This window comes from Nestor notabilis, unplaced genomic scaffold (genome assembly GCF_000696875.1).
Source record: "Nestor notabilis isolate BGI_N333 unplaced genomic scaffold, ASM69687v1 scaffold15959, whole genome shotgun sequence".
Lineage (NCBI taxonomy): Eukaryota > Metazoa > Chordata > Aves > Psittaciformes > Psittacidae > Nestor > Nestor notabilis.
Window position 1 is genome coordinate 34,519 of NW_009943371.1, and position 12,173 is coordinate 46,691.

Below are 12,173 nucleotides of genomic sequence, written 5' to 3' on the forward strand. Positions count from 1 at the left end.
TCTTTTTCCCAGTGGCCATAACTTAATACCCCTCGGCTCAAGAAGATGGCAGAGAAGCAGGAGGAGCCCAGCAACACCCAGAACGGGGAACCTGACAACACGGAAGAGGGTGAGGAAAAGAAGAAGAAGAAGCTGAGGCGGGAAGACCTGCCACCATTTGAGATTGTGACAGGGTAAGAGGTTGAGATACAAGTATGGGGGCGCGAGAGAGGGAAGTGGGGATGTTCAAAGGTCTCTGCCTCAGCTCTTACGTTGGGTCAAAAACGACATCTTCAGTCAGTGCACTTCTGAATATTCCTAAAAGGATTAAGTATGGCTTTTGTTGTGGTGGGATTCGGTTCAAAGTTTCACTGAGTTTCCCAGAGGATGGATTCACACCAGGCAGGCAGATCTGTTTTACACAAGCAGGTCTGTGTTCCTGCAGTGCTGACTGCTCCCCTTACACTGCAAGTAGTCCTGCTGACTTGCCTGGTGATACCGGGATGGAAGGCACTGGCCCTTGATGAGTGCTTAATATTGATTTCTTGGTGTGATCAGTGACTGATCTGAAAGTTTCACTACCTGTGGATTGGGAAAAGTACCCCTGCTATGGCTGATTTGCTTTATGAACCTAAGCGACAGGTTTTTCAAGAGATGAAAGTCCACATTCACAAGGGCTCCACCTCCACAGCTGGATCCTGACTTTCAGAGAAGCCCGACTCACAGAACAGCCCCAAAACCACAGGCAGTTTCCAGGACTGCAAAGCAGCAAGTGGCTGCCTTTGCTCCAGGGAGCCTGGCCTTTGAAAGAGGCAGATCTGAGAGATGTGCCAGGGAGCTGAACTCTGTCAGATATAACTGACAGCTGCAACCAGAAACAACTCAGTAATCTGCTGGTTCTGAGCATTTCAAAATGCTCATTGTAGTAGTAGCAAGATGCCCTGTGTTATTCGTCCCTCTGGTCTCCCTCAGCAGTCACCAAAGGGAGTGTTCCCAGCACATAAAACCAACTCGTGGCTTCTTCCAGCTGCTTGAATGTAAAAGCTCAGGCCAGACTCTAAAATCCCACTTGGAATCCTCCTGCCTGTGACATGGTCACTAGGAAGAAAGATTCCACAGATAGATAAAATTTGGGTGGTGTTTCTGAAAGCGACGCAGGAGGCAGCACGTGGGTCTGATCCCACACAACGAGGTTACAGTCCTGCACAGGGGTGGAAAAAACAGCATTTTCTTCCTAAAATGGGTCTGCTCTGACAAAAATCACTTCTCAGGGTGAGGTTGTTCACAGCCTTTGGCCTGTCACACACAGTCATAGAGATAATAAAAGTCACTGCATACGAAAAGCACATCCCTCTGTTAGAAACAGAGAGAAGACACCAAAAATTGTTTATATAGCCATTGGAGCAATAACACATGGAGGTGACAACTTCTAGACACTTAAGACATGCACTAAAATGAATCTCAATGAGGAAATCTGATTTTTCAGCATTAAAGCACTCATCTTGCAATTAGAAATGCTGAGGAATCAGGCAGTGGCTTCAAGCTTCCTTGCTAACCCCAGCGACTGGATAGGAACTGGTGTGCTCATTATGGATGAAAAGTCCTTTCTTAGTGGCATCCTGCAATAACGTTATTTGTTGAAATGACAGGGGTGTTGCAGAATTCCGCAGGACTTTCCACTCTGGAAAGATGGCATCAAGAACGTGAGGGATGATGTGTGCCTGCAGAAAGGGTAGCAAGGGGAAAATTCAATCTGTGTGCCTTTACTGGAGAGGGAAATGGCAAGAAAAGAAGTTACACAGTCACAGTAGTGCTTATAAATACCTCGTGAATTCCTGTAGGAATCATGACCATGTCTCTCTGATCATTAGCTCATTACTAACGTGCTGGCTGGTAAAGATGAGAGTGAGGAAGTACAGCAGAAATCCTGAAGGACCCTGGAAGAGGCACAGAAAATTCCAGCAGCTCTTACCCGCTATCATCATGGGTTGGATTTCTCCAATTCTGTACAAATTTTCAGCCACCAAAGCCAGGCAAATAGAAGGAAACACAGAACTGCAAATGTGGAAAGCACTGAAGCTCAGTTACACTGCATTTCAGTTCTAGCCCTTGGATTAGGGGCACCTTATGACACGCAGCCAAGTTTCCAAGCTGTTGCTTACAGCTGAGTCTGGCTTACAAGAAAAATACTGGGCACCCAATTACTCTGTTTAAGAATATTAACCCCTGTTTTGTCAACATTTGGCTCGACACAGTCCCAGATAAATATAAGCCCCATCTGTGCACATTGCCTGACATTTAAGTAGACTCATTTATTTACGCTTCCCTCAGGGTGTAAATGAGGCTCCTTCTAGCAGGGATAAACCTTAGTTCCTGTCTCGGCTGATCACTGCAGGCTTCCTATAATCAATGAGCCCAGCATGAATGTGTTTATTTGTGAACAGTTGTAAAGGAGCAAGCAAGAGGACACTGGTTTATCAGCTCAAATAACCTAAGACCTGGAGAGGGAAATGGCGAGAAAACTTCACTGATTGCAAAAAAAACCCCAAAACAAACACAAGAACAGGAAAGCAAATGGCCCAGTCACTGAAATATCTGATGTTTGTGTATTTCAATAGGTTGTGAGGTCATATTCAAGACAATACAATTTTTATGTTCAGCATTTATAGCAGTACAGCTTCCAGTGTAAGAAAATATGAGAATGGAACTCATCTCCTGGGTATACTTTGTTAGCATTACCTTTCCTTAGCGCTGGAACAAAACCTGTAACGGGTAAAATAGAGATAACATTAACATTTGTGCACCACTTATCATTCAAAGGTGGGAAAACAGGCTTGCTAAGCATTAAGCATTACGAAGAAAACATCCTTCCAAAGTTAGGCTTGAGCTTCCAAAGAAGTTGGCTTAGTTTGGTGTAGTGGCTGAGACAGCTATTTCAGGGATGTATTTTGATGCTCAACTGCTTGCAGAGTTTTAATCTACCCAAACAATATAATCCTGATACTTCACTTTGCAAAAGTTATGCCAAGCTGTACCTCAGGGGTTGGTTACACAGCACTGTGGTATGTGCACAACCCTGTGGTATGTGTGGTTTGGTTTTGCCTGTTCTTTCGCTGCTGAATCACTCGCCGCGGGGCTTTCCAGTTACTCCCAGGAGTAACACCACCTTGTCTGAACCCAGGCTGCCAGGAAGAGCCACACAGCAGGGACCCAGCTGAGATGGATGCTTGCAATTCACTGTCCTGAGGTACCCTCCCTGCTCTGGTTTAGATGGGATTAAGGAGGTTCTCACTAACCAGCACACCCAGCTCCCTGGGTATCCTGATCAGCAAATTTTCCAAGCTCTCAGCCAGCTGGTTGGAAAATGCCCTTAGCTTTGTTTATATTCTTTATCGGAAAGTTATTAATGAAGCTGATGCACATCCCATGTTGCTAGGAGGATGGATTTAGGTGAACATCCCAGATAATCTCAGACAGACACCAAGATGGTAAGTGATAAAATCCATCTAGAAGGAATGCCTAAATGCACCGCTGAGTGAACACATCCTGGAACAGATCTGGAACAGGTCACTGCTCTTCAAACAGCACATCAAAACAGCCACATTCAGCCACACCACTGACGTAACCGCTTTGCAGTCAAGAGTTAAATCTGGAATGAACTTCCATGTGACTGCTGGGCTGCATTTAAATACATGAGCTTATTCTAAAACAACTTATTGTAGCCTTACAAACTTAGCTCTGAAACAAGGCAGTGGGTGGCTTCTATTAGACCCAACATAGCTGGACTTCAAAGAAATCAGTGATCAAATAATCATTAACCAAAGAACCACTCATTAGCTAGAATATAAAGCAGGCAAAATGCTTTTCTTGGAAGCATGTGAATTGTTGTGTCTCAAAGAGCAAGAGAAAGGAATTCAGGGCATAAGAGGCACTAGGCTAAATTAGAGTCTGGTACTGCTCTTTGGTTTACGTCTTGCAATTCATCTTAAAGAAAATGAGACTCACTGCAACAGGCAACTTTAAACCATCTAATGTAAGGGAACAGGTCAAAATGCAAAGAAAAGGAAGTTAAAAGTTCCTCTGGGTAGTTTGGAAATTCTGCAAGCCAGCACAGGCTTCCTTTATCTAGGCTTGTGCAGGCTCTGAACGCAAACCAGAGAACCATAGGCTTAATCATACCCAAAGAGCATGATTTATTTGCTCGTTAATCAAAATAATAGTCTGTATCCACACTAGTGCTTCACATCCCTCATTAATACACTGCCAGCTAAACCAGGAATAGTGTGGAAGGCTCCCAAACAGGCTGCTCTATTGTTTAAATCCTGCCTCGTGCAGATCTCATCTAAGTAGAATTGAAGAGTGTGAGGTTTAATTATACGGTTTAATCAGCAGCTGAAAACCTGCTTCTAGTAGAATTTCTCAAGGCAAACTTGTGCTCTAAACTTCCAGTCACGAATCAGTGCTATGTGAAAAGAATTCCAGTGGCCCTCTGGATATTCCCAGCATAGATGCAATTCTGTGAACAAAGTTGTTTTGACTCGTACATCGTGTTGCATTTGGAAGACCAATGACCCTCCTTTCAGTCACTTCCACTGTCTCTGGAGACACTTTGGGAGATGCTGCATCGCAAATTGCTCCTTCCTCTCAGCAGGACGATGCTTTGGCACTGACTCCTGCAGCCTCACTGCTCTCCAAATTAAAAACTCCAGGAGTCTGAGGATCTCTCCTGACCTTTGCTCAGTGCACCCCCTGGAGAGGGCTGACATTATAATCTGACTATAGATGAGACAGGAATGAATAAACCACTGTTCTACAAAGATCCGTTATTGCCTCACTGGGAATATCAAGGTTATAGGTCCACCTAAAGCTCAGATGAGAGGAATACAACACGCCAGAAGATGGTTGGTGTATAATAGATGAAGTGTTGTGTTACTACTTTTCATTATTTCCCTTTGGCTACCCTGTGCAGTCTTCACTCCCACCCTCTGTAGCATTTAGCAGGTCACGAGGCATGCTGTGAGCACAATCATTTTCATCTTTCCACCTAACATCCTTCAGGTACTAGTCCTTTTACCAACATGCTCCACAGTTAGGTGCTACAGGGGGTGATCAGAAAGCCTGGTACTCCCAAAGAAAGGAACAGGGACTACAAGACAATGCAGCTTTCCTTTTTTGTCCCTTCAGCCACCAATGCACAAAGGCAATATACAGTATTTAAGGGACCAACTGTATCATCCCTAAATAACAATTACCTTGTTTGAGTGAAAGGGTTCTGCAAACACATTACTCACTGCCATGATTCACTTTGGATTCTGCTTATTTAGAAACCTGGAATGGAAGAGGAGGTGCACAAAGAGTATCCGAAGTTTATCAACAGCATCCATAAGACAGCTATCAAACTGCAGTGGGACAAACACTTTCACAGAGAAGTTAGATTTGACCTCAGGTATTTTATTAAACCAAAGTCACAACATAATCCTACTGAACATCAGTATTCAGCTGACACTAAAGGAGTAGAACTAGAACACACAAAAGCTGCAACTAGTCAAGTCATACTCACCTCTACTCAGAAGTAATCCAGCCTGCAAAAGCACCGAGGGTAGAACATCAAAACCAGCAATGCCAGAGCTATCATCCTAATAGTGTAGGACAACAGACCCTGCAGATTAACACTACACCACCACCACCCTGACAGAACTACATGAATGGCCTAGAGAACCAGCTCAGTCTACAGGTACATCAGGACTGGGAAAATGCCAACTGCTGTCCCTCCTTACCAGCAGTAAATACCACACTCTCAATAAACACATTTTAGAAGCAGGTTCTTCTTCAAATACCTCAATACAGATACTAGATATTCCCAGTACAAGTCTGTTAGAATTAAGTGAAGAAGACTAGGTAGAGAGTACAGGCCTGGAAGCCTCATCACACCAAAAGCTAGCTGAATATCATAGAATTTTAAGGCCTCTCCTTTTAATGCCCGGGGAAATACAGCCACCACAGATGCAGCGACTTGTCAGAGATCACCCACAGGAACTAAGCCAATGCTCTAACCCTTCCCTGTCTGCCTCTGAGATGCTTCTCTCCTCTCCACTCTCTAGGGAGCGTCTCCCAGCCATATTCTTCAAGTTCCAGTTCAGGAACGTGGAATACAGCTCAGGCAGGAACAAAACCTTCCTGTGTTATGTTGTGGAGACCCAAGGCAAGGAGTCGGGGACTTCCCGCGGTTACCTGGAGGACGAGCACGCGGCTGCCCACGCGGAAATGGCTTTCTTCAACACCATCCTCCCCAAGTGCGACTCCAGCCTCCGCTACAACATCACCTGGTACGTGTCCTCCAGCCCCTGCGTGACCTGCGCCGAGCGGATCATCGAGACCCTGAAGAAGAACAAGAACCTGCACCTGACCATCATGGTAGGGCGCCTCTTCATGTGGGAAGAGCCAGAAATGCAGGTGGCCCTGAAAAACATGAAGTCAGCTGGCTGCAAGCTGAGGATTATGAAGCCGCAAGACTTTGAGTATGTGTGGCAGAACTTTGTGGAACAGGAGGAAGGAGAGGAAGCGAAGAATTTCGTGCCATGGGAGGACATTCAAGAGAACTTCAATTATTATGAGGAAAAGCTGGCTGAGATTTTGCACTGAAGCTCACGTGAGTGAGGGGTTCCCCTCGGTCACCTCTCTCCTTGTATCAGCATTACAGGCTCCTTTGTTTTCCGGGTTCAAAGTGTCACCCAGAGCCCACTTCAGTTACTGTAACTCTCACATGTGCTGGGCTGGATTTGCCTATACCTGAGCACTGAAAATGATCCCAAGCTGTAACTTACCCCCCTTCAAGGGTAGTAACACCATAGTGGGCTCCTCCACAGCAGACACATGAGGGATTTAGAGCTTTTTCTTTTTAAACACCTCCAGGAATAAAGAACACCAAGGTGCTGGGATCACTAGGTGCAACAAGAACACCTTGTTATTCCCCACATGAATATATCCAAGAGACAATGTGGGAACAGCGAGGGGAATGTGGAGAGAAGGGGGTTTTCCCCACCCCCTACCTAAAGCCTAGCTCTCCTGGGGAAAAAGCAACTACTAAAGGAAACCACAAGTCACCACTGCACAATTCCCTTTGGGTACTAAAAAGTCACCCACTTAAGCCATAAAACACAAAAGCATTTGAAGCTTCTAACATGTCTTTCTGTCCTTCCCCAGGACCAGTCCAGAAAAGCTCTATAAAGAGAGATGCAACAGACCTGAACACCTGGGAGACCCCTGCTTCCCAAAGCTTTGATTCCAGCAGGACGGAGCACCAACTTGTGGAAGACCAGGCCCCGAGGGACTACAAATACACATACACCAAAAGCCTTCGGTGTTTGGGATTCTTCCGGGTTTATTTTGTCCCCATTCCCCCCCTCCCACCCCAAACCAACCCATGCTGCCTCTGCCGATAGAAAACGAGGCAGCACCATAGCGTGTGGTTTAACCTTGGATGCAATGGAGAGCAGTGCGTCTACAGGAGAGCCTGGAGACCTCATACTGGGACTACTTTATGAGAAAAGGTCTTAGAGAAAAGCTGCCAATTAGATCAATACATTTAGAAAGTACAACCTTCATAAATGTTAAAGAGATTCAAGAAGGGAAAAAAAGGGTTTTCTTCCTCTGTCCTCCTCCACAGTCAGAGCTGTGATTTAAATTAGGGCTATAACAGGTCTATTTTAAAATGACAAAGCCCTACGTACTCAATTGCAAATACATCAAATACCTTCTCCCCTTGTTCAATGAATGTGTGCAATGCGAAACTGGGAAAAGCAAAGTGAAATAAAACTAGAAGTCACTGCAAAAGCTATAGCACTGTTCACTCCTTCTCTGGTTGAGAGAGGTCCTAAATCTGACCTGACAAGCAGCATCATCCTGGGACAGCCACAGATGAAACATTTTACAGCTGAAGCGCATCGTTATGAGAAGGGAGAATTACTTTATGCCAAAAACCATTCAGAAGTACATACAAGTGCAGGAGACATAGAATATAGACCTATCACTTCCCCTATCAGCCAAGGCACAGAACTAACAAGGGTCTCAGGGATGCTTAGAAACCCAGTCAGGGTTTCTAAGTCTTTCCCATCAGCTCTTCCTGCACTGCCACACGCTGCAGCAGTGCTCCTCACACACACCCCCTGCTGCAAACCACCCCCTCTCCTACCTCAAGTCAACTGCAGCAAATTCAGGCCTAAATTTTCCAGGCAGGAAACCCAAGTTGCATCGGGAATGCCTTTGTAGAGCCCCCGAGGACTTCATCTATTTGCCAGTAGATTTAAAACCCAAACATAAATGAGCAGAAGGACTGAATCAATGAGCAGTGGCAATGTCCACCCTTCACCAGCTCAATACTCCCAAGTTCCTATTTGTCTTCCTGAGTTTACCAATTGTGTATTTAGCTACAGCAATTATCCACTAAAACCAAGGTTTGAAAGGATAGCCAAACAGATGGGACTCCTACATCTGCATCAGCAAAGAAACACACAATCCTGATGAACCACATCATGGACAGAGAACACTCCACACATTCAATTCACACTGAAACCCCAGTAGGAACCCTCTGTTATGCTACATGCTCCTTATGTCCCATCTTTTAGGTTTATTCAGCACATCTGGCATTTTTCTGGGCAGTCAGTAGGAAAGAAGTCAAAAAGATTTGTTATTATGGGAGACTGGGAAAATAAAGAGACATGAAGCAGATGCAGATTGACAGTTCTTCAGTGCAGGAACCAAACTCCCCCAAATGGAGTTTTTACCAGCGAGCTGCTGTTGCTGCTTTGCTTTTGCTCCTGGTGACATCAAACACCAAGCAGCACCCAACAGCTGAACTACAAATGCAGTAAAATAGAAATATGAAAAGCAAACCTTAAAACTCTACATTATGGCTTTTCAGAGCACATCAGGTATTCATATATGTGGCTTCTCAGACAACAGCAACTACAGGACACAAAACACACCCACAAAGTGCCTTCAACCATCTCCAGCACCTCCCTTCAAACCCAGCCTTCCTCCAGGACACAGCCACAACACACACACAGAGACAGGAATGGCTGATCTGACACCAGAGTACTGCACAGCTCTTTATTTCGTACTGACAACATGATTCTCAGCGAGTACAATCTCCTAACAAAACAACTGTATTTGTGGCCAGAAGGTAGAAATTAGATTGTTAATCTTGTAATGAACAGAGTAAATCAACTATATGCCACGCTGCAGAACTGGGAAACAGAACAAGTGACAAGGCTCCACAGCTCCTGATTACCAACAAACACCCAAGCAACAGCCAGCTCCAGTTTCACCCTGCACAGGAGCCCACAGCTCCAGGAACAGCGGGGCTCTATGGAGGCCCAGTGACACCTGGTGGCTTCCAGGGACACAGCCAGAGGGTTACAGCCCCACCACTGCCTTCTTCACAGGCTGCCCAGCCCCACATCCCAGACTTGCTTGTGGTTGTTGTTAAAAGCCACTGACACCACCAGAGCGAGCTACGCTCCAAGGATGTGCTCAGCATGCAGTTTCCCCCCTCGTCAGTTAACAGGTTCCCACTCCTCAAAGCTCAAAAGCTCTGCTGCTCACAGAGTGTAAACTGTGATCTTGATATCGGTGTCTTCAAACACTTCCCCAAGTATTGCTGAAACTTTGTTCCAATCAAGGCCATCGAGTCCACATCCAATCCTGGAAAGTAAGACATGAAATCAGCTCTAACAGCCCCTTTAGGAGCGTGCTGTGAACCAGAAGCCCTTCGAGCAGCTACAGTTTTATGTGGCACTAACCCAGCTCACCATAAATCATAGAATCCCAGACTGGTTTGTGTCAGAAGGGACCTTAAAGCTCCTCCAGTTCCAACCCCCTGCCACGGGCAGGGACACCTTCCACTAGAGCAGGTTGCTCCAAGCCCCTGTGTCCAACCTGGCCTTGAACACTGCCAGGGATGGGGCAGCCACAGCTTCTCTGGGCACCCTGTGCCAGCACCTCAGCACCCTCATAGTGAAGAATTTCTTCCTAATTATCTAAACTAAATCAACATAATGCACTTAAAATAAGGAAGCAACCAAGCCTGTGTGATTTGCCATCATTAAAATATAGCATGAAATACAAGTTTCAATTGCACAAGTGGCCAGAAGAGGATTCCTGAACATTTATTACACAGCAGAGGATAATCTCTCAGGCACTTTCCTAACACAAGAAGCACTGAAGTATTTAGATGAGAGTAACTCCCTTCCCTACCTAGGCATGGAGATGTCAGTGACTCCGTTGTTCAGAGAGTGAGCTTTCATGGCCTCTAAACTCTTCCGCATACTCTCGTATGTTGGTTTGTGAGAAGCTTTCTTCTTTGTAATCTAAGCACAGATGTAAAAAGTCAGTTGTGCCTTTGCCATGATCACTGCAAACTGCTTTTTTATAATATCATATTCCTGTACACTCTGAAACTCCATCCCCAGAAAAAGACTTGGAAAACCCCTCATGTTTCACAGCTTAGAACAGTGTAATTTAGCAGCTAGTTCTGTCCATTTAAAGCTTAACTACACATACAGAGGCCAGCTTGGCTTCCTCTCCACTAGCAGAGACTCCTCTCATTTAGAGCAGCAAACTCAACTCCCCCCCCTTGACTATTAAAGCCCTTATCATACCAAATATAGTTTAGTTAGAGAAGCACCCAAGTAACGTCCCACTCTCACCAGGTAGTAAATGTACCGGTCATCTCTCTGGAGCACTGCCACCTCCCCAGTCTTCTTTTCTGAAGTGAAACAATTAAAAAGTTGTTTTACATCAGTTACATTCCATCATGGAATTCCCCTACACTCCAAATAGCTTGGAATGCACTCAGAGAGTGGTAAAGCTCCCCAAGCCTTCTCTTCTCCAGACTAAACCCCCCAGGTTCCTCAGCCCTTCCCCATCACACTTCTGCTCCAGGCCCTGCACCAGCTCTGGTGCCCTTCTCTGGCCCCGCTCCAGCACCTCAATGTCTCTCTTGCAGTGAGGGGCCCAGAACTGACACAGGATTCGAGGTGCAGCCTCACCAGTGCCCAGTGCAGAGGGACAGTCACTTCCCTGGCCCTGCTGCCACACTGGGGCTGATACACGCCAGGATGCGGGGGGCTTCTTGGCGTCCTGGGCGCAAGGCTCCCCTTGTTCCCCGTGTGTTTCCCGATGACCCGCTTCCCAGCCACTCTTCCCCAAGCCCTCAGTGATATGCTTTAGTAGTGGCCCTGGCAGTCCTGGCGTAATGGTTGGACGTGATGATCTTAAGTGTCTTTTCCAACCTGGTTGATTCTATGATTCTAAATTAAGGGGTTTCCCTTCAGCTCCTCTATGTCCACCCCACGTGTTTCACTCACGTTGATCCAACAGCTCTTGCACACCTCCAAACTTCTCCTTGAAGAGCCGGGCTATGCCGGCACCCATGCGGCAATCCTCACTGATGCAGTGCGCCAGCGCATCCTGCGGGGGGCACGAGAACAGGTCCCCCTTCACACACCTCAGCTGGAAAACACCACAAACACAAGGGCAAATAAACACGAGCCAAGAGCACAGATTCCACTGATACAATTCTCAGAAACAAGGAATCTGGTCAGCCTCTACAGTGAAGAGTGTAAGGCCACGAGCTGTAAGATGCAGCTCACAAGTAAAGGAGTTGGCATCAACGAGAAGCCCAGCACAGAGTCTTTCTCCAGGACCAACGTGCCAGCTCGGAAGTTCATTTTACTAAATCAGTGCTTAAAAAGGAGAACTACACACTCTGAAGCGCAACTGGATCAGTGCACATCTTCAGCACACCACCAGCGTGTCAGTGCTGGGCACCCCCAGACATTCGGTTCAGAAAAACGGCCCCCACACAAGCATGAGACACTGACCACTACCGGCCCCTTTCCTCCAGCACACTGCACGCCGCAGGCAGCGGCCGCACTATCAGCCTCTTCAAGAGACCCCTACGGCGGCAGCAGCAGCCCACATAACCCATTTCCTACGCACTCTCTCCTCCTGATCCTTGGAGAAGTGGGTGGCCATGGTAACGTGGGCTATGCGGAAAGCTCCTGCGGCTAGAAAGATGACAGAGAGAAAAACAAAGAGTTATTAGGCAACAAACGGCTGCGCCGACAGGCGCAAGGACAACCCTGCTTCCTCTATGGGGACAACCGCGACACGCCTCGGGAACCGCAGCGCGG

General features: G+C 46.5%; 2 protein-coding genes across 2 annotated transcripts; one reads left to right on the forward strand and one right to left on the reverse strand.

The window, feature by feature from the left end:
• APOBEC2 (apolipoprotein B mRNA editing enzyme, catalytic polypeptide-like 2) lies at window positions 1-7,310 on the forward strand. Its single transcript, XM_010021895.1, has 3 exons — window positions 1-173; window positions 6,081-6,628; window positions 7,183-7,310. The coding sequence occupies exons 1-2, from the start codon at window positions 46-48 to the stop codon at window positions 6,619-6,621; spliced, it is 669 nt and encodes a 222-aa protein (XP_010020197.1). The 5' UTR covers window positions 1-45; the 3' UTR covers window positions 6,622-6,628; window positions 7,183-7,310.
• A 2,268-nt stretch (window positions 7,311-9,578) lies between these two features.
• On the reverse strand, window positions 9,579-12,042 carry OARD1 (O-acyl-ADP-ribose deacylase 1). Its single transcript, XM_010021896.1, has 5 exons — window positions 11,980-12,042; window positions 11,346-11,490; window positions 10,686-10,744; window positions 10,234-10,346; window positions 9,579-9,681 (listed from the first exon to the last, which is right to left on the reverse strand). Exons 1-5 carry the CDS (start codon window positions 12,013-12,015, stop codon window positions 9,579-9,581), a joined length of 456 nt encoding a protein of 151 aa, XP_010020198.1. The 5' UTR covers window positions 12,016-12,042.
• Between the last annotated feature and the right edge of the window lie 131 nt (window positions 12,043-12,173).